A 27872-nucleotide genomic window follows, 5' to 3' on the forward strand; every position below is an offset into this window, starting at 1 on the left:
TGTACATTATGATACTATTAACGATTTTTTTTCTTTTCGCCTTTTTTTTTTAAAATTCAACTTGTATTTTATACTTGTGATGTGTTTATAAAATAAACCAACTGTTTATCCCCTTTAAAAAATAAATAAATAAATAACCAAACTTGAAATTGTGAAATATTTTATTTTATGTTGTTGGATCTTGGCATTCAAGATTGATGGATGTGAATTTTAACAGTTTGGCACTGCAATCTGGACCTTGTTTAAACAGCTTTAACACATATAGTATTGCAGTACTTTTTCTCCTTATTTGCTTACATTAACCACCCAAAACTCATTTACAGTCCCATAATTGTGGCTCTGGGAAAAAAAAAATTAATTAAACAAAATGTTTCTGAGCACTAACAAACTTTGTTTATGTTCAAGGGCTATTTTTGGTTTGTTTGTTGGTTTCCACACATTTGGCTTGTTTCTCTTGGAGGCGTGCTGGGGAAAAAAAAAAAAAAAAAAAAAAAAAAAACTGACATAATCTGCACCATTTAAACGCTTAAGTTTATCGAGTTTTTCAGCTTTTTAAAGTGACTGCAAAAAGTCGAGATAAAAAAAAAAAGGTGAAGCGAAAGCAGACGAGGAGGCGAAATGAAACCGCGTAATTGGAAAGGGTTTCACTTTGAGGAGTTTGAGAGTCTTTCCACCAAAAAGCTCACAGTATTAAAAATACATTTAGTACGTTAATAATCTTGTACTAGGGGGGGGTGACAAAAAAAAAGGCTATAATTGCACGGCAGAGGGAGTAACAACAAGCTTTATTTCGAGCAGCTCTCTTTCTCTCTCTGGAGGCGAGACGCCGCTTGACACCCGTCCAAAAGTCATTCTAATTGGAAAGGCGGGAGAAAGTTTGTCAGAAAAGAAGCACGCCGGCGAGGGACGTCCCCGCACTCAATGCGTCAATCGTTATTTATTTTTTTTCCCCCCCGTTTTTACCCCAGCGCCAAGCCAAGCCACGCAAATTTGTCTTTGTTTTGAAAGCTTTTATTTGGACATGAATTAAACATGCGGGCCGCGCAGGCGGGCCTCTCTGACAGCGAGGAAGCGCTCGGTGACAAGTTGCACCTTAATTGCCTTGATGGCGTCCTCGCCGAGCTGTCGTCGTTTGTGTGCATGTACACGACGTGTGGATTCAAACACGCTGGGGATATAACGGTGTGGCAAAAAAAAAATAAAATAAAATAAAAAAAAACAACAAAAGGTTTGGTTCACCGTTTGGTTCAGGAAGTGAACAAATGCATAAACATAAAATATTTTGTGTAAATGGGAACAGATTTTATGGCAACTTCCAACTAAACAAAACTATGTTTTATTTTTAGGAAACTGCAAAACAAAACAAAAAAAGTTTGTCTTCTTTGTGGCAAACAAATGATGCCGCCAACCCCAAAAGTTTCAGATTGAATTTGACATCAAAGACGACTTATGTTATTGCTTCTGCGCCATTTTTTCACACTGTAGATTCAAGTGAGTAAACATGTCTGACGTACCACCAAAAGCACATCGATAGCCATAACATCAATTAGAAGATGTCATAAATTATCAAATAAAAAGACTACAATAAACATATTTGGGGGATATATTTCCATATTACAGCTTTAAATATGCTGCCAAGCAAAACTGGGGGCTGAATTTTCATGCACACTAAGTGACTGGAGTCACTTAGTCAACCGTTGTTGCTTATTAGGGTTGGATATCCGGTTCCTTGTTTCGATTCCGGTTCCAAATCGAAAGGGTATATCCAGGGTATGCCCAGCCCTGGACATACCGATCAAATTTCACACGATTATGTGAAACTGACTACAAGGGGGCGGTGTGGTTCAGTACTAGAGTGGTCATCTTGGAACCAAGAGGTTGTGGGTTCGATTCCATACCACTGTGACCACGTGGAAGTTTCCTTGAGCAAGATACTGAACCCCCGGTTGCTCCTGATGCTGCGTCATCAGTAGGTGAATGAGTGGTTGAATGTGAAGCGCTCTAAAGAACCCTTCAAAGTTTGTAAACAATGTGACGTAATTTAAAGGGCGGGGCTTAACTGGAGGCTAAAACACCGGTCAGCATATTTTCACAGGAAGTTCACGTCGGAATGGATGCGGAAAACGGCCATTTGAGTTAATATGTGAGTAAACTGACTCCCCATGACCGTAAATTTTACTTTAAAAAGTTAACTCTGACTGATGGGACGATATTTACTGACTCCTACGCACTCACGCACTGGATCGATGATTTAATGGGACTACACATCGTGCAATGGCCGGACATTTAAATCTACCTTATAGAAAAACTGAGCGTTTATACTAAAGATAAACTGAAGGACTATAAATCATTAGATGTCTACAACTACGTTTTGAATGGACATGTTCAAAATTTTGAATATAACAACTTGAGCGAGGACTTTTGTGTCACGCGGTCGCAAGTGCTGCCAAGTCAACGACAGGGACAGAAGATGAGGATGTACGTGGCATGTACCTCCCCTACAAAAATGTGACAAGAAGTTATCGGAACCATTGTGGGGGCTTTCGCCTCGACAAAACTGAAACATACAGCTAGCGTTTGGTTAGCTAGCGGTTAGCATTCGCGCATGTAGCATGTAAACACGGACTTTTTGTTAAGTCCGTGCATGTGAAAATAATCCCACAAATAATGACTAATTTAAGAAATTTCAATCACAACTAAGTCTAGCCCATATCATTGTCCAGGCTGAAGCTTACCTGATATGAAATGTGCGTTATTGATGATAGCCTCAGTCCAGTCCTTTCGCCTAATCGCATTTAACCACAGCGGTCTGCGATTTTCAAGTTTTTGTTGGTGCTTTTATGGTTCTGACAACCAAAAACACAACAAGACAACATTTTCTACAGACAACCAGTGTTGTTTACTTCTAGCTGCACTTCCGTTGCCTGCAGCAGCAAGTGACGTCATCGTGACGTAGGCCATGAAGGGGTCCATAAATGAAGTACATGGTCTAAAATAAAAAAAAAAGAAAAACCTCCAGAGGGCACTACTGACTGCTACCGCTAAAATTTCACCCGTATGAACATAACACTTGTCCGTGTATTCTCCACATAAAAGCGGCTTGAAGGTGTGTTGGTGTGATCGGATCTCATCGTCATGAAAGCCTGATTAGCATGAGCTCACCTGTTGTAAACGCGCGTGTCTCCCGTGTGCGAGTTTCCCCGGCAGAGCCTGCGGGAGAAGCCAAAGAAAGGAAACTTTAATGTGCTTGATCGAGCTTCCGTGTTTGGGATGTTGATTCAAGCGCTGCCAGATGACCTCCCTCCTCTGACGCGGCCCGTCGCCCGCCGCAGCTGCCGCTTTCATGCGCTCGCCTCCGCTGAGACCGCTTTGAACGCAGTATTAACACGCACGGCTCATCCGCTATTTCAACACCACACGGAAATCTGTAGGGTTCTCATATTTCTTGCAACGCGCCATTTTAGGAGAGTTTTGCGTTTTTAATGGCGAGTCATCAAAACTCAATGCCATGATCCACCCACATGCTACGACGAAAACCAAAATTCTTTGTACTCTGGAGACCTCTTGGGCGAATTTGCTTCTTGAGATTTTTCGGGCCTACTCACGACCGACATGCCGACCAGAGTTCAAGTTGCTAGGTGAAACTTGAACTGCATTTTAAAGTTTTTAATAGTTTTTAAATGTCTCAACAGTCTTGCGCCATCTTTTTTATCTGACCTGCTTTTTTCATATCAACCCTCACAGATCTTTGGGGGGGTGGGTGGCTTGCTCTCAAGCTTGTGTGTGCCTACCACAATCAGTTTGGGCCAGTGGTACCTCAGTGTGGATGAGGTCACCTTGGGTGATTTTCCTCACATGGTTTCTCTGTGCCCCGCCATGTCTTTTTACATAGTTCTCAGGTTGTGTGTGGGTGATCGTGGGGAGGGGGGTCGGTTTTCTTTTCATATTGTACTATCCATTCATTCATTTTCTTAACCGCTTATTCCTCACAAGGGTCGTGGGGGTGCTGGAGCCTATCCTAACCAGCTTCGGGTAGTAGGAGGGTTTTTTTTTGTTTGTTTTTTTCCAGCAAGTCACCACTTTGCCAAACATGCCCACATGGAACAACCAAAACCATTTTTTTGGTCACCCATCGGTCTGTCATACACGTTTCTGCTTTAACAGATACTGGACATTTCTCAAAGACAAGTTTGTCCCTTCAAATAACTTTCAACGCCTCAAAAAGGCCGACTACAAATAAAATCTTTTCGAACATGTGATCTTGGGAGTTTTTCGTGGGTCTACTGATGATCAATTTTCATGCTACTGAGTGTAACTGTCTTAGCGTATTGAATTTAAAAAACTGTTGGTATCAATGAAAACCAAAATCTCCATAATTTAGCGTTACCATTAATTTCCCATTTGGTATCGATCAGACAAAAATTGTAGGAAAGTTCATCATGGGAATCACTGGCATTTACCAAAATGATCGTAAAATGGCTGTTTTTTTTTGTTTTTTTTTGGTACAGGTTCATGTGACGTTTTGTTTTGTTTTTTCATGATAAACATGCCTACCAAATATGTTGCTGTGAAATGGTGTCTTTTTTTAACATACCAATTCAAATGTATCGTCAATCTAATCATTCACCGGCTGTGGCAATAAATAGTACAACCGGCAGCGTCTTGAGCCACTCACCTCTGCTACTTTGGCCATGTTGTATTGTACCCTTCAAAATCAATAGATTCTTCCCCCAGCGACTCTTTTTAGAAGACAATCAGGTGACCTCGTGCGGATTAAATCATCGTACCTAATTAAAAATCCCCTTCGTTCTTGAGAGAAGCTAATAAACAAGCAAGGGTGCTGAAGGATCAGACATGGGGAATATCATAACGCGCGCGTCACAACGATAACTATAATCATCGGTGTTGATTGTTGTCGTGTCGCTGACCACACGTCCTTGAAAGTAACTCAATCACTGGGCGCTGATTGGTTTAAATACGCCTCAATCAATTAGAGAATTGTTTGGAGCAATGTCATAAAGTCCACGAGAGAGAGAGAGAAAAGGACGGCTGATGAGGAGGCGAGTTTGTTCATCAACCTTTTGAGTGTTTCTGACTTGCATCAGTTCAGCACGAATGACATCACAAACAAAGTTTTTCATGATGATAAAACGTTTTTTTGTTTTTAACGTCTCGGCGTCTGAATTACAATTGTGGAATAAATTGCACTTAATCTACACAGCTGTATACAAATGTTTATGTTGTACACTTGTAGCTGTTACGTTATCTTTTTTTTTTCAGACATGCAGATGTTATTGTTGCACACATATACTGTAGCTTTTATGTTTGAGGTTATAAACTTGCAGATGTTATTTGATGCTTTAGGTTGTTTACAACAGTGGCATTTTATTATTACCAATAACTACAAGTTTTTTTGTTTTTTTTTTGTTTTTTAATTTGCCAAGTTGTGAAAGACAAAATGACATTGTAATGAAGGAATAATAAATAACTAGTGCCTCAAAATCATATTTCAAATGTTTTCCTTTAAAAAATAATAATCTACAAAAATTGAAATTAACTGACAAATCCAGTTCTAACACACCTGAAACAGATGGATATTCTTATAGGACAACCTGGGCTTGTTTGATTATTCATTCGGGCTGGAAATGATAATCAAAGTGGGGAATTATCGCACACATTTTCATGAAATTCAAATGAAGTCATTAAAATGTTTCATTTACTTTTCTGGTCCACAAACCCAAAAAAAAAAAAAAGAAAAAAAATCCAAGATTAACACAACATTAAATTGAAGTCTATCTGGAAAAACTAATTCAAATTAAGGTCAGTTCAGGCCAATGGACTGTCGGGGCATAATAATGTGATAAAATGGTCGCCAAGCAAGAAAATATCAAGGATAAAATGTTGACTATGTAGCATGTCCCAAGAAGCTCACACTTCTTCTCAATGATCTCAAAGGTGAGATTGTCCCTATCAAACTTGCTGGGTTTGATTTATGAAATTCCTAATTATTAAGCACTTAATTGCATGGCAACAAGTGAAAAAGTGGTGGAAATGAACAGAATAGCACAAAAATAATCAAGTTAAAAAAGTAATCCACAGTCAAAAAGTCGGTGGTTTGAACATATCCATCCATCCATCCATTTTCCTGACCGCTTATTCCTCACAAGGGTCACGGGGGGTGCTGGAGCCTATCCCAGCTGGCGGGGTTGACCCTGGACTGGTTGCCAGCCAATCGCAGGGCACACAGAGACGAACAACCAACCACACGCACAAGCACACCTCGGAGTGCCCAATGAACCTGCCATGCACGTCTTTGGAATGTGGGAGGAGACCGGAGTACCCGGAGAAAACCCATGTGGGCACGGGGAGAACATGCAATCTCCGCACAGGAAGGCCGGAGCCTGCACTCGAACCCGAGTCCTCAGAGCTGCGAGGCGGACGTGCTAACCAGTCATCCACATTCCTAATTGGCACAACTCCACTGAGAATATACTTTAGATTTACACAATTGTGGCATTCACACCCGTCAAGCATTCGCCTTCATATTTACACCTGCCCCCAAGCATCAGAATATTGAATATGGGAATAAAAAGATGCATGCAATCGCCTGAATTCCTGAGAAGGCAACACCCCCACCCCGACAGCCCCTTGGCCCCCGGTAGCCTGCCAACAACAAAGCCTCCAGATTGCACTTGCCACTGTGCGACCGGCGCAGGGATTGCACATTTTCATACATGCGAGTTCAAATGATAGATGAGGCAATCTAGAAAAGTTGCGCCGGGAGATACATCAGCAGGCATGGGAGACTTGAAATGCAAAAAATATTCAACTACATCCTGACTCCCCACGACCGGACACTTGCATACTTATTGACATGGAGAATGTAGCGTGCCAATTGCTTGATTTTTCACCCACATACATAAAGCGATCTGCTATTCAACTTCATTTGCATTCATTAACTGGATTAATTTTACTACTCACTCAACATTACCACACTTTTGTGTCGTTTTATAACTGTGTTTTTCCACAGATGAAAAGCTCTCTGGTTTTCAGGCTGATTAACGTATTGTTCAGTTATAAATAGGGATGTAACAATAATGGCAATATTGTGATATTATATATTAAAAATGCCACGATAAAAGTCGTCGTCATGTCACGATATTTAGAGCAGCACATCTGTTTTAAAAAAAGAAAGAAGAAAAAATCAGGTTGATTTCCATTTATGCAGTTCTAGCACCCTCTGGTGGTTAGTTTTTTTTAGTGCAGTTTAATTTTCACAAGGCATGTTTTGGCCCTAGTATGTTTAAACGTGAAACATTTGAAAAATCTTTTGAATCGGGTATTTTTTTTTTTCCACAATTGCAATTTTTATTTCTGGTTTTCATGTCATTTAACTTAATATTTAGTTTCAAATTATTTGCATAGCTTCAATTTGGACCGAAAGGTTTCATCATCACGTTGAACATTTCCTAACGTGAGGCCTTACCGGTCCGTCGTCAACTTTGTGAGCAATTTAATTCCTCAACACCGGAGATGAATGTGAATAATTTATAGCCCAGCGAGACTGACATTTAATGAAGCCATTGGTGATGGTGACCTAACAAATTCATCAATGTCTAATTTATTAAACACACCAGAGGGTCGCACATCCACTGCGGCCATTTGTCTTACAGAGAGTGTCATGTGGCCCACTAGAGAGAAAAAAAAAAAAAAAAGGATGCGGTGAACCACTATTTCTCTTGTCAAGTGACAAAACAAACAGTTTGCTGTCAGCATGTTGAGTACGTAATCGTGACACATCCCATCAGCAAAACGATTGCATGCAAAAGACATTCAAATTGACTTCTTTTCACAATAGTTGGTAGCACTCTGCTTCTCATATTGTTTACACCTCAAATTAGCGTAACTATTATGGCAATGGCAGATATATATGCACAGTGACTGAACATTTTAAAGAAATCTCTATAGATGCTAATTATAACATTTTTCCTTAAAATTGCACCAAATTAATAGCAATTTTCTATTCTTAGAATTTCTAGCTCCTCATCGTAAAATGGCGGCTGCTGCCACGAGTACCAATACCTTGAAATAAGGCTGGGTATGGGCCCCAATACCTGGCATCGGTACTCACCCATCCCTACTAAATATGACAGAGACTTTGTTTGAAACAGGATACAACTGTCAGGCACACGTCGCAATACTTTTGCTTATATCAAAAATCCTTAGTTTCAAACAAATACAGGGAGTTATCAAGTTAAGGCGCACTCGACTTAAGGCGTTTCTGCTTTACAATGGTTACGATAGGTCCGCCATTTTGGCTCCTCGTCTGCCATATAACCCGCAGTGTTTTCCCCTCGTCCGCTATTTAGCCATTAGCTAGTGCTAGCGCTTGTGCACTTGTGGGAGTATCTTTGGCTTTTTCGCCCTCTTTTTTTTCCCACATCAGCTTCCCCACCCTTCTTATGTTCTTATTTTAATATATTTTAGATTTTGTATGCAAATTATTTTGATGTAAATATTGACTTTAATGGAGAAATCCGGCTCAAGTCGAAATTCGAGTTACATCGCTAGCGTAAGAACGTAACTCCGACGTAACTCGAGGACTCCCTGTAGTTCAGCGATCTAACCTTTTATGGCTACCAGCCATCATTTACCAGTTGATGACGGATGTCCAGCACTTTGAGTTGCATTTTAAATGTATGAAAGGTGCTATATAAATAAAGATTGATTGAGTTATCTCGTTCATAGATGTTGTAAATGCTGCTACAGGAAGGATTGCAAAAAAAAAAAACTGGTCAAAAACGACTGCTCAAGTTCTGAATAGAAACAACTTACCAATCTGATTGGTGACTTCAGTATCACAAAAACTAACTAGATGTGTGGTATTGAACAACGAACAGAAGACAGGTCAAAATAAGGACTCCTGAAGTCCTGACTAGAACAAACGATCCGATCTCTAACCTTGGCTACTTTAGCCAACTTGTAACGCATATCAAAATAAATAAATCTATTGCCTTCTTGATAAAGCCACAAAACAAATATTTGTTGTTGTTAGCAAAACTAAAGCTACAGTGTAACAATGACAATAAAGTCCACACAGGGAATTATATAAGCAGGCCACGGTCCAGAGGGATCGGCGGTCACGTCGGCATGCGTCACGACCATTTGTCGCGCCTTATTGCCTCCACTTTACTTCCACCGGGGAGGACGTCATTTACGGCGCATCCGCCGCTCTCAAGCATCAGGCTCAGTGGGCCGCGAAAAAACTGACTAATTACCGGAGAAGCTGCGGCAGCTCGTCACGGCACTGAGTAATACTCGGGCCCAAAAGACCGCAGGCAGCCGCTCCGTTGCCATTTATTGTGGACAACACAAAAGGAATGCGGAACCTTGCAGGATAAAAAAATGAGATGAAAACTTTTCGCATAACTGGTTTCGCATATAGTCCTTATTTCACTTACAGTTTTAAGTAACATGTACACCAGATATTGGACTAGCTGCTTGGCTGGCATTGCTCTAACCCACCAGAGATGAGAATATTAACCCCAACCTAACTTAAACTACATCAAGAATGTTGAAGTTTGTTTTATTTGCACTTGCACTTTCAAGTACATCTGAGTTGGTTTTACTGTATGTATCACTTATGCTAACACAAGCATTCATTTATTGTAAAAAAAAAAAAAAAAAGAAAGAAAAAGAAAAAAAACAATACCTTTTTTAGGGCTGTATGCTAACAATCCACTCGAGTCAGGGATGTGCTTTCGTTAGCATGCTAATGCTAATGCTAAGTAAGCATGCTAATGATAAGTTAGCTTAGCATGCTAACGCACTTGTAAGCGCATGCACTTTTCAGGTACATCTGAGTTGGTTTTACTGTATTTAGCACTTATGCTAGCACAAGCATTCATTTATCTATTTATTTAGCAAACTCCCATTGAAATGAACATGGGCGGCTTTCGTTTATGCACCGGATACGTCATCACGTGACCGGGATAATGGCGTTCACCACTTATTTTGACACTTAATCGGTTTAAAAAGAAAATTCAGGGAATAAGATGACAGAGATATTTGCACTTTTATTCTTTATACACAAGACTGGAAGATGAGTTATAAGTCTTGCATCGCTTTAAAGGTGTGTGTGCTTATTTTTATTAGCCCATCTCTGTTCTAATGATCAAAACAGCTCCATTTATAAACATAATAAACAAATACTTATTTAATTGGTAAATGATTTGTATCTGTTTTCTTTCTTTACAATTTTATTGCATTTCCGTGTCAGTGTCTTAACAACTTGACAGCCAGGAAGCGAAATCACGAAATGAGAGAATAAAAAACCAAAACAAAACGGAATTGAACCTTGGTAGTAATTACAGTTATAACATTACATGCGGGTGAGTTACAGCAATTAATTGATTTTCCTCTGCCAGTGCCATCATGGAACACTATTGCAATTTTATGCCCCACTAGGCTAAGACATCAACACGCACACAAAGAAATTTTGTAAATATGTTTATGATAAATGATAGAATTATTTTTTTTTTTTGGTCTTGCTGGGACTCTTTAGTCACGGTAGCAGGAAATAACAAGCATTATTGCATTCTTTAAATAATTCCAAACATGAGATGACAGCTAAATAATCACAGTAGAATGCAACGCTGCTAATGATGACACACGGTAAGTGAAGTGAGTCTTTTTTTTTTTTTTCTTCTTTATCTCAGGCACACATTTATATTGAGCAGAGATATATGAAGTCGGCAGGCAGCAGAATCTGACATTGATGATATCAGGACATGCACTTTTTTTTTTCTTTATGTTGCTTTCAAAATGAGGCTCCTGTGTAATATATTCATTATTATTGTCTCTACTATAAAATGTGACTTTGTGTAATGCCAAGTCTGGTTTCACCAAACAATCACTATAATGATTCAATCATTGAACTTTACATATCATCATCTAACATTATCGTGACCACGGAAATAGTAACTGCATTGTAACACAATGGCCATGACCTGCATAAGCATAATAACTGCATAAGCATACTATACCAACATCATAACAAAGAGCAAGCTGACCAAATAATTGTAGATCACTACCGCTTAATAATATGAGACAGAATTTGCTGTAATTAGTTTATTGATTTTTGACCTTGCTGGGAAAACACAAAAATTGGTTTAGCGCAAGCATTTGTTTAAAGTTTGAAGGTTATCTTTACCTTGCTACTAAAACATTTTATCGGGAAACAAACGCCTGAAGTCATTATGATTTAGGAAATTCTTTATTTATTTATTAATTTTAATTAACTGAAGAAGTATTGGGTCTGTATCGTTGTCATGATGTTAATTTTCCCCAAACAAAATATTTCTTAAGTGAAAGTATAAAATATATACATCAATTTTGAAAAGTGAAAATATATATATTTTTTTTAAGTAAAAAAATTATGGCTCTTTTAAATATTGAATAAATTATAACAATTAGTTTTAAAAAAAAATCTTGTAAATCACATTCTGAATCTTACAACACTAAAGTTAGTAAATGTGAAAATTCACACATTTCATATTTGTAAAAAAAAAACAAAAAAAAAAACAGCTACTATATAGCCCCAGCCCTAACTTTTGTTGAAACTCAGGATCTGGACAAATTAAGAGTTAAATAAATAAATAAATAAATAAATAAATAAATAAATAAATAAATAAATAAATAAATACTATCATTCTAATTGTGGACTCTCAGTTATTTGAGCGTTGTGAAAGTTGAACTTTTTTCTTTGGACTGTCAAAACAAAGTTATGATAATTTTATTTTTTTTTTTCTCTGACTTTGAAGTCTCACCTTCCTCTTATTAATTTTATTATTAGCTCCGGTGATTTGCTGACTCCGCGGGATCTCAAATGGCAATAAACTTGTTTCCTCGAGTTGTCACTCGTTTCCTTGAGTTGTCACATTCTTGTTCTATTATTGAAACTCAAACGTCACCGCCGGTGTCACTGATGAAGTCCCCGCTGTCCCAGGTGGCGTCACTATTGGAATATATTACAATCGAGCAGAGTCGACTGCATCTCGCGTGGGTCGTTGGAACAAACGGGTGAAAGCGGGGCCGGGAGTGTGAAACCTTCGCTTGCGAGAGGTTGGCCGTCAGCGTGGCCGGGGAATTCCCGCAGCCTTCCGGAGGGAACGCCAGCCAATCTCCTGCCAGCTCGTTCTACCTGGGAACAGCTGCAGATGCCATCTGTCCAATTCGTCGTGGTCGGCCACCACCTGCGGGGGTGCTCCACCTCTTCACTGTCAAAAAAAATATCCGTGACCAACCCTCATTTTATGTTGCTGTTTAAATTGCACTCCAATTTTAAAATGAATTAATTGATAATAAAGATAACTGGAAGGGCATTGTACGTTTATTTTAATTTTTTTCAGTTTGGTCAATAAACGTCTCATATCTCAAAATCAGCCCAAGCTGGTTAACTCGTAAGTCGAGGGGAAAAATGATTTAATTAAAAAAATTTAAAAAAAATGACAGATGTGTCTGAGGGAGGCAGTACTGTTCAAAATTATTAGTCACACATTCATTAACTAAAATCAATGTCCATAATACTTTACAATAAGTTCAACTGAAAATAATTTATATGCACAATTAATGAATGTGTTTTTTTTGTTTTGTTTTGTTTTATGGGATGATTTTATGAGCCTTCTTGTAATTTTATGGAGCTGTACCTGTAAAGCACTTTGAACTACCTTGTGTATGAATTCTGTTCTTAAAGTACACGGAATATTAAATAGTATTCACTTAGTTGCTCGTTTCTTCTTTTTGTTACATATTTTTTGTTACATATTTTTAAATATATATTTACATGGATGGATGGTTGGTTTATTGACAACAACAACAAAAAAAAGTGTCTCAAATTTTCACAAAATACGTTGAAAATAAAAGGAGACTTATTTTATCTTTTCAATGTGCTGTTTGTTTTAATGCACATCATATATAAAATGTATTGACTGTCAAACACGCAGCAGGTCATATTGACCAATGAACATTTTTGAAACAAATGAGAGGGTTAACGACTACAGAAGGACTCCCCTTTGTTGTCCATTCATGCCATTCCTGTTTGGTTGCACAGTCAGCACATCCCGCGCTCTAAAATGATCTTAATTAGCGTTGGCTCTTAATTGGAGTCCAGATTTTAGGGACATCTTCGCCGTTAATGGAGCTTGACAGCGCCTGAGTCAGAGCTTTTCCTTGTGTTGGTCAACAGATGGAGAGAAAACGACTTTTTTTTTTTCTTTCTTCATTGTCACTGCATGTGCTGACAATGTATATGTACTGATATAACACTGATCCACCTCCTATTGAATCATCCTGGAAAATCAGTTGTTATTGAAAACAAATTTACTTGGGACCAGTTGAAATTTATAGCAGAATCACCGTCACAAAATAAACGAAGAAATGAACAATAACATTGCATACTTTACTAATGTAAACGAATACACTGATTTGGCTTCACATCTCAGCTACTCAAAAAATATGAAAATATGGGGTTGTGCACCATCCAAAGGAGAATGTTTTCTTCATATATATTTATAGTTCTATTTGACCAACTCAAACTTTTAAAACTCTAGAAAAAAAAAAACAGATTTTTAAATAGAAAAATACTATCTACAACCATTATTCTCAGTGTTATTTTATTTTATTTTATTTTTAATATCAAACAGGTTTCTCGTTCTGTGATTGTGTTGACTTTGTGAGACAGCGTTACAGCGCCACTTCAGGCCTGGCATATATACTACAACGTTTCCAGCATCTATGTAGACATATTCCTTGGAAAAAAAAAAAAAAAAGTACGAATGGGCTTTTTTTTTTTTAAAAAAAACAAAAAAATAATAAATCGGCTCCATGTATTTGTGGCCATGGCCTTCATCAGTAAAATGCAATTCCCGTATGGGGTGCGCAGCGATGTTCCCGTTCTTCTGTGACAGTCCATCCGTCAGTCCCGGCAGGACAATTTAGTCAGAACAAGGTGCTTCCAAACATCCCTCAAATGACATTTAGCTATTGTTGTCCTTCTCTATTATGAATTTCCCCCCAGTGAAGGCCTGACTTGTGTCTTTGATTAGATTGCCGTTGAGCTGAGGCGGTAGCATTACTTACCTTAATGAGTAGCCGCTAATTGTAATGAATTACCCTGGGGTTTGATACATTAGCTCAGCCGTATACAAACACTCTGTTGTATGCTGCGACCACCCTCAGGATTGATTAAAAAACACAATTAGGAATGAATAAGTTTTGATTGCTGGCGCGTGACAAGTAGCGCAAGTCGTGCCCTCGAAAAATATTGAGCTGGACTCACAAAGGGAATTCGTAAATACAAGTATGAAACATTATTGGCGTGTGTGATTGCACTTCAGACAAAGTTCTGAGAGCCGTCCTGTAACAGAGGTCATTGTTCAGGGAATAAGATGCCAGAGATATTTGCATTTTTTGTTCTTTATACACAATGTCTAATCGAATACCGGAAGGTGAGCTATAAGTCTTGTGTTGCTTTAACAATGCCATGTTTTGTGATAGAACATGTACTGGACATCATATTAAGGTCCTTTGAGGAGGTCCAAAGAGGACATAAAAGTTGCATAATGTGTGAACTAGGGATGTCACAATACCGGCAATATCGTGATATTGCGATATTCAATCTCCCACAATATATCGTCGTCGTCGTCATGTCAGGATATTAAAAGCAGCACATCTGCTAAAAAAAAAAAAAAAAAGTCAGGTTGATTTCCATTTGTGCAGTTCTAGCACCCCCTTGTGTCTAGTTTTTCTTTTTTTTTCTTTTTTTTTTAGTGCACTTTAATTTTCACAAGGCATGTTTTGGCCCTTATACATTTAAAATCCACACTAATGGTCAGATGAAGGGGAAAGTAATATGTTTGTGAACTGGGTCAATATGTGAGCAAGTGCCTCAATACATATATTTATGTATTTTTATATATATAAAATCATATTTTTATCATATTTTTATTTTTTATAATATTTCTGTATAAGCACAATATTGTTTTTTAGGATGAGTTTATTTTATTTTATTTTTTTACAATATTGTGAGTTTTTTTATATCGCCAACCTCCCCACAATATCGTGATAGTTATCGTATCGTGACCCTCATTATCGTGATCAAATCGTCTCGTGATGTTTGGATATCGTTACATCCCTACTGTGAACACCAACTAAGTCACTAGCCTATAGTCACATTTCTGAGAATATGAGGTTGTTGGAGAGTATCCCCTAAAAGTAAGGCACTCAGTTGACTCTGCAAAGCAGTATTAGCTCAAATGCCACCCTCAAGTCTAAGTCTAAGTCTAAACCCAGACACTATCAAGATGCGAACTCCAAACCCTTTGGTAATCGAACAAGAATCCTACCCCAACTAACTAACACCTAATCAACCCCAAACCTTGAACAAGTTCTTGCGCTAACCCTCGCTATAACTGTGACATGAGAGCTGGACATTACCCCTAATGCTAACCAAACTAACTCAGCATAAACCTGAACCCTAAAACTCATCCGAACAAACAATATTCTAACCCTAAATCTATCAACTCTAGCTCCTAGCCCTCGCTCTAAAACTGACTGTAACTATAATGCGAATCTAACCAAACCAAACCATAACCCTAAACTCAAACTCTAACCCTTAAACTCATCTTCTCCCCGAACAACAATTCAATCCAACCCAACCACCCATCCATCCATTTTCTGAACCGCTTATTCCTCACAACCCCTAAATTTAATGCTAGCTCCTTAACCCTAGCTCTAAAACTGCCTGTAATTGTGGCGCTAATGTTACCTCTAATGCTCATCGAACCAAACCTAAACTAAGAGAAACCTGAACCCTAACTCAGAACAATAATCTTACCACTAAACCTAAACTCTGTTAACCTACCTTTGACCCGTAACCTAATCCTAGCCTAACAATGACAAAGTTGCTCCATGTTGTGTTCAGTAGCACCAAACTGAAAAGCCACAATTTGTCGTCGGGATGTTTACCTGGTGCGGGAGCATTTTGACGTCAATAAATGAGGAAAAAATGCTCATATTTGTTGCTCTGGAGTGGCCATAAATCTCGCGGCTTTGCTTGGGCGTGCACCGTAATGGGAGATAAATGAACGGCAAGAGTTCGAAATGCTCGACTGTGCCTTTTCAAACATCTTCACGTCTTAATCTTGTTTTGTTGCCGCTTCCCTCCGCAGGAAGCCCTGACATGCGTTTTTGTCTCCTCTCGTTACCTCAGAGGGCGCCATGCTTGAGAACAGGCATTCGACGAACGCAGCCGCCACTAACCCGCCCCAACTGGCCTGTCAGTCAGAGGAAGCGACTCTTCTTCGCAAGACACCGACCGGGAGCTGTCAGTCTCGCTGCGTCTGCTTCACGTTTGGTTCCGATTCATCAGAAAAGCGCTCAGGCGCGGCCGGGACAACGGTGAGGGATTTGACGCAAGTGTTTATGCTGGCTTTAGAAGAAAACTACATTCAAGCAGAAAAAAAGAATTTTAGTCATTGTGTCCTGACAATAGTATTTTTGACAAACTAATTCCTGATATCAAATGCCACTGTCCATCTAGTTTTTATTTTATTTTTTCTCTGTAAGAAAAAATCCTGTTTGTGACAGACATTACAGATTTGGAAATCTCTCTTTAAGACCTTAATGACTAGAGACTATGTTGAAACGAGGTCTTCTGTATTGTAACTGGTTGAGAGCAGTTTTTTTTTAATTATTATTTTGATTTTCCAAGATGCAAGACGTCAACTGGGAGCTGTCAGTCCGGATGCTGCCATTTCCCGTTCAATTCCGATTCATCAGAAAATTGCTCAGCCATGGGAATTGCTGAATGCTAATAGGTGAATGCTAAGATTTGAATGCATGTGGAATGCTTATGAAGTAAATTGAGAGATAAATTATGAAATGATGACCTGGCTACTGGACAATGCACTTTACAAACTGTGCCAACGAGCAGTCTCAAACATCTGGTAATGTTGATAAAGATATATATTTTTTATTTATTTATTTATTTTTCTAGAGAGTTTAACTGTTTTCTTTTAGTGTTTAAATGTTTTTATTTGGTAGTAATTAAATTTATAGCTCCACAGTTTCCTCATGGGGGAGCCTCCACAGTGAGAGGGTTGGCTGGTCTTCATCCATCTCACTGTGGATGAACTCCTCCTGGGTGCCTTTCCTTACAGGGTACTTCTGTGCCCCGCCATTTATTTTATTTTTTTTTTTTAACCTTTTATTGTATTATGGATGTCCAGCACTTTGAGTTGCAATTTGAATGTATGAAAGGTGGCATATAAATAAAGTTGATTGATTGATATGTATGGAAGTGGACGTGGAAAGTGACAGACATCGTTCAATGTCCATCCCGTTGAAAATGAATGGGGAAAAGTTTTAATATTAAATGTTAAATTGTGCGAATACTGTAAGAAACGTGGAATCAGATGATAGATACCCCGGGAGGTGTGAATTTTTGAAGCAAGTTGAAATTTGAAGTATTATGTGGGAGTTGTTACATGGCAAAAAAAAAAGTGTGGAGAATAAAAATCACTAAAGCATTCCCACAAATATTAGTTCAAGTGTGGAGCTGCCAATGTAGAGTAAACATTTTTGACCGGCGAGTACGCTCGAACATATTTAAATAATCAAATATGTTCGAACATGCTCGCAAATAGTAACATTCGAACGTATTTATAGGCGAAATGCTACAAACATAGCATATTTTCCCATAATGCCGCGGGGTATTACTTTAAGTCAACACCCCGTGGCACTATAGAAAAAAAAATCAATCTAAATCATGTACAGCAGACATAATAAATCTTAAAAGTTATGAATAAACGTTTTTGTTTTTTTTAAGATTTGTTTTCTATTCTTTTTTGGTCTTTGTCTAGTTCAACATTTAACTTTTTTTTTTTTTTTTTAAAGTCATTTTGTCATCATCAAACATTATACTGGACATCTAATTCCAGATACGCAAAGCGAGCAGTGAATACCACCGCGTGGTGTAGAACTGCAACATACATAAACTCCAAACTACCCAGACAAATATGGCGGCTGTTGTGTGTGTACCATGTGGGTAAGATAGTGTGTTTACTACTTAGGCGGCGAGTCATACGAGGTGTCGTCTTGGAATTAATTAAAAGTCAGCAGCGTGAATCGTCAGAACGCTCATTAACGCCGCCGCCGCCTGATGTGAATTTTGTTGACAAGCTATCAGCGTGGCGGCATCACTCAAGCAAGTCAACACGCACGCACGCACGCACACATACGCGCAGCGTAGTCAAGCGAGGCCAGATGAAGCCATCCCTCATGCAGTCCCAGCGTTGCCCCCCCCACCACCATCATCACCATCACCCCCGTGCTGCGAAACATTAAATTTCTCCTTCAATCTTCTCGCTGTAATTACGCCATATTAATATAATGTAATTGGGCGAGACAGAGCAGTGGGATGCAGTGACACACTTATTGACATTAGCGGGCTGTGTTACATTTCCGTGGCTTCGATTTAAAAAAAAAAAGGGAGAGAGCGAAAAGAGAGACAAGCCAGGCCTAATTATGGTTTGATTAGTGATCACTCTCACTGTTTTGTGGGAGTTTTGTTTATTTCTGTTGTACAAGGTGGCAGTTTTCATGAAGAACTGGCAGGAGGGGCCATCCAATTAATTTAATGACACATGCATGTGCCCATGATTGCCGTGGACTTCTTTTTTTCCTGTCTATAAATTTGTTCTCATCATTCTTTTTTTTTTCCTTTTTCTTTTGTGAAAGGTGGCGTTATCTTGAATAAGTGGCTAGAAGAGCAGTTGCATTGACCGTGGCACAACAAGCATAATTATGCTGCTTTAATTGGAGTTAATTTGATGAGATTTTAGATTTTCTAGTATGGTGGATTTTCAGGATTTTATTAGTTTTTCTTTATTTAACTTAAGAGTTGACCAGTGCTTCAATTGAAGTGCATTGCTTCAGGCTTGGGATCACAATCACATAGGTAAGATTCCTATGGGTGAAGTCAGGACATTCAGGAAAATAATGTACTATTATTGGACTGAGGTAAACATTTGTGGGGTGAAAATTTTCACTTCCGGGGGTTCGGAACTACAAAAGGAAGATTGATGGACAGATTGTCATGGCTGTGTTTTGCCTGTGTGTTATTTTGGGGCCATGTTGTTCGGGTCATGACCGTATGGTCAAGTGTCTGTTTTGAACTGATGTAACCAGCATCTGGTTTCAACTGGTAAAACGCTATGTGATGTCAGAAGCTATGTGATGTCAGGAGTCATGGAGCTATGGAGTCAGATAATTCCATGTCAGTCCTGCTACCCACAGCCAATCTGATCTATACACTGTCTATATAAGCCTGAATGAGAAGTGTGTTTTGTCTAGTGTAGTTCCGATACCGTTTTTTGGCCCCCGATATGATTCCGATACCCAGCTTTGCAGTATCGGCCGATGCCGATACCATACCAATACCTATGTTTTGTTTGTTTTTTTCCCTCAAAATGAAAAAGCTGTCCTGCCATTGGTTCAGAGCATTCAAGGGCCAATAGGATATTTTAGATCGGCATGCAGTAAACATGTCACATATCAGTGAATGTTGTGCACGAGCAAGACAAGATGCTGCATCCAAGGTCCTATATTAGCGTTGGAATCAATGGTCTCAGCATGTTACTTGTTCGTCGTCACCGATACCGATTAATGCAGTACAGGGCCTCTGCCAATACCAGTATCGGTATCGGAACAGCACTAGTTTTGTCGGATTATTCCTCTATTTCCCCGTGCACCTCCACAGCCCAAGTTAGCTTAGCGCCTCAATGTTATGCAAATAAAGAGTTAAAATCTCATTTATGTCTGCGTCTTTGGGATCCAACTCCAGAGCGCAATACAGATATTAGCTTTTCATTCTCCGGACAGATAAGTGGGGACGCAGAAAAGGTTTGGAAGAGCGCTTACAGCTTTTTACATTGTCTTAGACACAAGCTTGACACTAAAATAAAACCGGACTAATGAAATAAAGATAGGTCCAAAGGTTTCTTTATTATTCTCCATCATTGTTCCGACAACATCTGTATTTATCAGAATTAATTCCACATTAAAGAATTTATTTAAAGTTTTAAATAATACTAAAGTGTTTTGGGTGTCATAGTTTTGGGTATATTTAGGGTCCAAAAAATTCTTTGGAGCTGGATTTGATTTGCATGATGTTTATGGTCTGAAGGGGCTACACCATGAGAAGAATTTACTGCATGATAAATGTTTCATCTGCAGTTCACACAACTCGAGTGTTCAAGAAGGTTGTGAAAAACTGCATTTGAAGATACAGTTGGCACTTCACCGTATCGATCATACGGCAATGGCAATCTCTCCGTTTGAGAAAAAAAGCTCTGCTTGCGCTGATTGTCCGTTTTCTCGTGACCGCATCTCGCCAAGTGATAAGACCTCAATTACCCGACAATGGAGCGCTAACGTGTCCGAGGCTGCGAGCCTGTTACCCGCAGGAATGAGTCTGGGAATGTCATCTCTCGCTCACATGATGACGAGTGCGCTTCGCTGGCCGCGTTTCTTTACCAGCTGGAACACCAATGAAAAAAACTTGTAAAAGACAGTATTTGTGAAAAGATGACAGAATTCCTCCACTGTCAAAGGTAAATGAATGTTTAACCACTGTAGGCTTTGTAATAAAAAAATTGGGTGTGAGGACTTTATTGGTCAAACCTAAACTCATTCACTCGCCTCCATTTTCACAGAAGCAGTCCTGTTCGCTCCCGGCTGTTATACTGGATTCTGACCGATTTTGCATGGCCCACAGAATATTGTGTTCTATTGCAATAAAAGTATGGAACCTATCACAAGAAAGATTAAAGTCTCTTCTTTCATCAGGAAAAATAAGTATGTTTCTATCTGTTTCCGTTTTGCAGCAATTAGCATTAGAAGAGAGCTCAGTTTCATCAGTTTTCACAAATCTATTTAAAATTGTAATTCAGCTTTTTTTCTAGATGGCCCTGGTTGATCTCCTTTGCTCTGCTGCCACCTGCTGGCCGTTTGTGTAATAACTACCATTTCTGCAACCATTCTTTGCAGTTGAGAGGCTGCATCAAAGCCTTCTGTATGCTTTAGCATTAAAAAAACAAAACGAAAAAGACGTATAGATACGTCTTTGGGACACTTAAAACATAAAAAAAAACATATTTTCACATTATTGGGAGCAAATTAGTTACTCTAATAGAAGAATTACCCACATCAAACTACTTTATACACCATGTGAATGTGTCATTGGAGCCCACCTCACACAGAACGAATTTTCCAAATAATAGTATCAATGGCCGGGCCACCCAAACACACGTTTGAACAACCTGCGCGACAGCACAATGCCCACCGCCCAGGGGTTATTTTTGCTGTTTGTCTGCAGCGACAGCCCGGGGAAGGGGGTCCCAGCCCGGCACCGCGGGATCGTTACTCCGATGGACAAAGCCTCCATTATAAATAGGCTCATTGAGTTCTCGGGCGGCGCGTTCCTTTGTTGTCCAGACGTGCCCCTATTTGTCACATCGATCATGATACGTGCGGCCCGGCGAGCTGCCGGTGGGGAACCGAGCGAGCGCAAAAGGCGCTTTGCAGGGATTGGAAAACACTTATTGACTCATCGGAGACATGCGAAACATGTATGCGTTTTTATAGGATGCACTTGTGTGCGTTTCAAGCGAAATCGTTTCAAGCACAGCGTCGGGAGAATGACAACAATTGTGGCAACAAAAGACAGTGAGCTAAGGCTCATTAGCTATGCTATAATCACAATATTAGGTACGACACACTAGTAGATGATCGTAGACCTTCTCAGTTTAATAGCGTCCAACAGAAGATGTAAAAACAGAAAATCAGCTTTTATACAAATCGAGTGGGTGTATTCCCTACGAGGAGTTCAGGTACAACCCCTGAAAAGGGCATCACAAGTTATGCCCCCAAGACCACACCCTCTTATCCCCCGTTTGTTTCTAATCCCTTCTGTAACTTTGTTCTCTCATACACACTCAAATTACTTTGAGTAAAATTTACTGTGAATATTTTACTCTCTTCCAAGTGTAATTTTTACTTTGTTTAGAGTGGGACCAAATTGATTCTGTTGAGAGTAAAATTTACTCTACAGAATTCACTGTGTGGCCATCCGTCAATGACGGGCCGGCGGAACAACGTTTTTGCCCGCCTCAGCGAAGAGCATTGCAGCTCTGCTTCTGAGGGCCAACTTCAAAATAAAAGCTAAATAAGGTAATTTATATACATTTACAGTTTTATGTTGAAATTGCGTAGCCTATGAACAACCGCATTCACCCGATAACTGCCCTGAGAGAACTATGCTAAGCTAGCTAGCTGATCAGTCAGATGTGGGCACCTAATTTTTTTTTTAGCATCCTCTTTTGGTTGCATTCCAGTGATCAACCTCCTACTTGGGAATTCATCCAGAAATCAGCCGCAATCACAAGTGGTTATTCTCAGTGGGAAGTGGGTGCCAAATTGTGAAGCTTTTATGACATCAAAATTGAGGATTAGCCAAAACTGTGGCCTCGTCACACGTTGATTACATTAGGCCAACTTTGACCTCATTTGTCGGCTATTTACTGAAGTGAAATACTTGTGAGATATTCGGTGTTTGTTTTTTGTTTTTTTCTGTAGTTGGCTGTTTTCCAAGGAGCTGTTGACTATTTCAAAGTGTGAGAGTTTAATGATTCCTTAAAGCAAACGCAATTGGAGACTCATCATGATGAATAAGCTCACCGGTGATACGCCAGGGCAGCCTGAAGCGCCAATTAACACACACCCTCACCAAAAAATAAAAATAAAAAATTGTACATTTGAAAAATATGCTTTTCATTCGACCCGCGTTGCTCTGCCATGTGTGTGTGTGTGTTTACGTATGCTGTCTGCGTGTCTACGTCTGCGTCGGCCAGGGCCGGAACTTTCACAGATGCGCTCCACGGGGCTCGGCATTGTTACGCCGCAGTCAGCAAGTTTCACAGCACCGAGCATATGTGAGCGCTCGGCCTGGAACGCATCCACGAGGTAAAAACCCAGGAAGCATTGCTGACCCCAGACAAAATGCGTGTGCGTGTAGGAGCGTCCATTTTGAGAGGATTAAAGCGACGGCCGTAAAACTTTAACGACACCCCGCCTATTGACAGAATGACCGCGTTGCCATCGCCCACTTGTCCACGTATCACGCATGCGCTCAATGCGAGTATCGGTGCCAGACGACATTATGTCGAGCCCGTAACGCTTTACGACAAACTTTAAAATAAATGCATGTTTGGCTTGAAAAGGCAACATCATGTACAGAGGCCGTAAAAATGAACGAGAGGCAGACGAAACAACGGCACTAATTGTACAAGAATGGGGGGAAAAAAAAAAAAAAAAATGATATTTCAGGCTATAAATGAGGTGATGATTTACACTGAAGACAATAATGGCTAATTGTCATGCTGCTCTGCAATCGTGCGTAAAATAGGCAGCGAGAAAAGTAGTACAGTACTGGAGGAAACTAATAAAGGTATTTTTGCACAAAAAAAGTGATCGTAGAAAAAAAATCCCCAAAAATTATTATTATTTTTTTCCCTCAAATATTTCCTTTGGATTATTTAAGTTTAATTCTTATGATACATTCACCCAGTAAAAATTCTATAGATTTTTTTTTCCTCTCTCCTTTCAGTGTGGCCTTAATACTTCTGATCTACAAAATGGCTGCCATTTTGGTATGATTATAAGTTTGTTCTAAAAACTAATGTAGCATTTAAAAAAAATAAAAGAAATTATTTGTGTTAAATAAAAGATGTTATTCTGGCAACATTGCAACTTTTTTCTTATAAATCCAAAATCTCTATCAAAAAGGCAGAATTGTGTACTTGTACTTGTACTTCAGTTCACAGGATACTAAAAAATAAATAAATAAATAAAATAACTTACTTTCTTAAAGAAACCTGACATATTTGACATGATAAAAAAAATAAAAAATAAAAATAAAAAAAATATTTTTTTTAAAAATCTATAAAAAAAAAAAAAGCGGCTTTGGGGTGGGCTAAAAATGGGGGGGGAACTAACGCCTGTTAAAATCTTTTTTTTTTTGGGCGGGGGGGGAACTTTGATATTGACATTTTGATATTTTCTTTAAAAAAAAAATAAAATCTAAAAAAAAGTATGACTTCAAAACATTACTTTTTAAAAGTTAAAGCATTAGTTTTTTCGTTATGACTTTTTTCTTGAAAAAAAAAAATGAGTTTTTCATGTAGAACCATTTTTGTGAAAAATACATTTCTTCAGAAATATGACTTCTTTTTTTTTCTTGTAAATTAGCCTTTTTCCCCTCTCGAAGAATATATCATGGTGATGCTACACTTCCAGCTATCCTGCAGCCGTAATACATAAGCATTTCAATAAACTCCGGGCACGGTGTTGGCAATAAAAAATCTCGCTGACCTTTAAAGGCAGGCGAGCCTGTCATATCATTTAACCTCAAGACTGTAGCGCAAGTGCGAGCAGCCTCGCTGCACAGTGCGGCCCTCATTACCGGCCGCTCTGACACAGCGACTCTCCTTAAAGCAAAGCCAGCCTGTGGCGACAGGACCAGCTCACCGTTACAGAGGAAGAGGCCTTTAATCAACGCCGCTTCGCTGAAATTTGTCAGCTAATTTGAGGACTCGAAAGCCTGCTGCATCTTGGGTCGCTCATGGGAAGTATTTTTAAAGTGACCAAAAACAGTTAGGGGGAATTGTGCAACACGCTAGCCATTGCTGTTGACTGAAAATGACATGACAGTGCCGAAGAGCTCAGCTTGCGTATGTCACATGAGCAAACCCAGAAAACAGGTGAGCCGTGATTGGTCGTTACCTGAGCAACTGTGATGTCATTTTCAGTCGACAGCAAGATGGCAAAAATGACCGCCTCCTGAGGCTCTGTTTACATTGAAGCAAGTTCCTAAAACATATCTTGTACAGACAGAACCGTCTCAAGACATGCGAGTGTCCAAAAGAAGATGCCGAGGACGTTTAACGGCTGTAATATACATGCCAAGCCTGGAGTGGCGCTGTAGCCCTGCCATACGGAGTTAATAGAGAACGTAGAAGAAAAATCAGCGAAGAAGTCGAACCACAAATCTGAATAACCAGTTCTGTAGCCGCGAGGCCGCCATTTACTCCTCCCAAGAAACGTTTCTCGGCATATAATCCTATACATTTACAGTATCGAAATTAGAGAACATGTGAGACAGTACTTAGTAGAAACAACAGGGGTCTAGCAACTGAGCGATAAAAGAAAAGGGGTCTTCAAAGTAAGTTTAAAGAGTTGTCTGTTCGCGAGATTGGAGGAGTAAGACGGCTGCCCTGTCGCTTCAACGGCTTACACGGCCGTGAACGGGCTATCGGCTATCCAGTAATATATATAGATCAGTGGGACGAACACAACAACGGAGAATTGACAATGCCGGGTACAACATCTCGCAAAACATTTTGCTGTAAAAGCACGAATAAGCTTAGGAGGTTGCGTAAAACGACGAAGACACGGCTATCCGCGATCGTTGTTGACAGACTGGCGGTCCGTGCTCAGTCACGGGAGAAGTAGCTATCCTGCTATGGTTGGAACACAGGAACATACGTGGGGCGCGTTTCCACTCAGGAGCCCGGTTTCAAAAGTGATCGGTTTCAAGCTCCGAAACTGCGCCGTTTTGTGGACGAACTGCCTAAACGGTAAGAAACTTGTGCGGATTCAATGATACGGGCTTTGGTGTGAACAGGGCCTGAGATAGATTAAAAACGGGCCGATATTGCTGCTTAGATCATATTCCACAAGCGCAATATTAACTCATTCACTCCCAACCCCCTTTGCTACCGGCTGTTTTACTAAATTTTGACAGATTTTGCAAGGCCCACAGACTATTGTGTTCTATTGCTATAAAAAAAATAAATAAAAAAAAACTTGGACCCTACTAAAAGAACGATTAGACTCAGGGGGGGAAAAAAAAAAAAAAAAAGTATATATCTGTTTCTGTTTTGCAGTAATTAGCATTAAAATCTAAGTGTCATATTATTCACATTCCTGGTGAAAAGAGTAGGGAAAAGAGCTTTTTGCAACATGGCCTAGGATCTCTTATACTCTGCTGCCACCTGCTGGCCGGTTTTGTAATAACGACCATTGCTTCAAGCATTCTCTTCAGGTCCAAAGCGGCATCAAAGCCTTCTGTATGCTCTAGCAAAACAAAAAAAACAAAAAACAAAAAAAACAAAAAAACGTATAAATACGTCTTTGGGAGCAAATGAGTTAAGCAGAATGCCGTGTTGAGACGAAGCCATCCGATTTAGTGTCCATTTTTAAAACTGTCATCCGGGTTATTTTTAATTCTTCAGGAACTTTGTAGAAAATATGTGAGACAAAACACCTCCCAGTCGCATCACGGGGACAAAAGACAAAGTTCCAGCCAAGGTCAGCGTGAAGAGGTCGTATTGGGTGTTTGTATTGGATTGTGCCCTGTCAGGTACTGATGAGCCCCACCGGGCTTTGTAAATCAAGCTCGCCGGCCCGCTGAGAACACGTCGTCCATCAGTGCAACTTCAGCTCGTCCTCGCGTTGTGCAAATTGATCACCTCGTGCAAACATTGCCGCGGCTATTTCCGAACTATTTTTGTACACGGGGCAGCCAACACAAACACGCCGCATAAATAAGATAGACGACACACACAAACACACGCGCACACGCATACACGCCAAACACAAAATGGATGCGTGGCCTTTGGGTGCGCCAATTGCATATTTTTGACAGAACAATTAGCATCCTGCAGACAGGCTAACCTTTAACACAATACATCACCTTCATTATTCCCGACCTTCCATATGCTGGTGCGTGTGTGTCTGTGTTGACGTGTTAAGCTCAACCCCACCCCCCACGCCCCTAAGGAGCGTGGCGAGCGTTTAATGCGGTGAAACAGGTGCAGCCAGACAGAAAGGCCAACACCGTCTCAGCTTCGCACTCTGACCTCGCCAGCCAGCAGCTTTTTCGGCAGAGGGGCGCAAATTGCTCTTGCTGAAACCAAACGGGAAAGAAGCAACGCTGCGGCGTTGACAGATGCACTGATTCACTGATTATTTCTATTTACATGACCTCTGGGCTCTTTAAAGCAGGGATTTTCCATCCATCCATCCATCCATCCATCCATTTTCTTGACCGCTTATTCCTCACAAGGGTCGCGGGTGGAGCTGGCGCCTATCCCAGCTTGCTATAGGCAGCAGGCGGGGGAAAACCTGGACTGATTTCCAGCCAATCACAGCGCACACAGAGACAAACAACCATCCACACTCACATGTACACCTAGCGACAATCCGGAGCGCCCAATTAACCTGCCAAGCATGTCTTTGGAATGTGGGAGGAGACCGAAGTACCTGGAGAAGACCCACGCGGGCACGGGGAGACCATGCAAACTCCACCCGGGAAGGCCGGAGCCTAGACTCGAACCCGAGTCCTCAGAACTGGGAGGCGGACGTGCTAACCACTCAGTCACCGTGCCGCCCAGCAGGGATTTGCTAAAATGGAAAGCCAAAATGTGAGTCTGGTTGCAGCCAGGCAGTAAAAACGTATAAGGTGTCTGGTTTACAACGTTTTAGGGTTATAAATGGCAACACAATGCTTTGCGAGGGGAAAAGTAAAAAGTAGTTGCCAAATACTGCACACTGCACGAGAGTTCAGTCGGGTTCGGAGGCATCAGGTCAGTGTGCAGTGTCTTTAGCCTTGGACAAGTCTGTTATGACCTCTACGTTATGACCGTTTCCACATATCGTCGCTACCCACTAAACTGTAGCAAAAAAAAAAAAAA

General features: G+C 40.0%; 1 protein-coding gene across 10 annotated transcripts in view; it reads right to left on the reverse strand.

The window, feature by feature from the left end:
* LOC144018051 (uncharacterized) overlaps positions 1-27872 on the reverse strand; it is a 267738-nt gene that overhangs the window by 160176 nt on the left and 79690 nt on the right. For 8 of the 10 annotated variants that reach the window (XM_077520152.1, XM_077520147.1, XM_077520146.1 and 5 more), the window contains 2 exons: positions 27442-27582; positions 3163-3210 (listed from right to left, as the gene is read on the reverse strand). In XM_077520152.1, coding sequence (XP_077376278.1) covers positions 3163-3210; positions 27442-27582 — 189 coding nt within the window. The remainder of the gene's footprint in view (positions 1-3162; positions 3211-27441; positions 27583-27872) is intronic. The other 2 variants (XM_077520156.1, XM_077520154.1) reach the window with 2 other exon arrangements.

Source organism: Festucalex cinctus, chromosome 4 (assembly GCF_051991245.1).
Source record: "Festucalex cinctus isolate MCC-2025b chromosome 4, RoL_Fcin_1.0, whole genome shotgun sequence".
NCBI classification, from domain to species: Eukaryota; Metazoa; Chordata; class Actinopteri; order Syngnathiformes; family Syngnathidae; genus Festucalex; species Festucalex cinctus.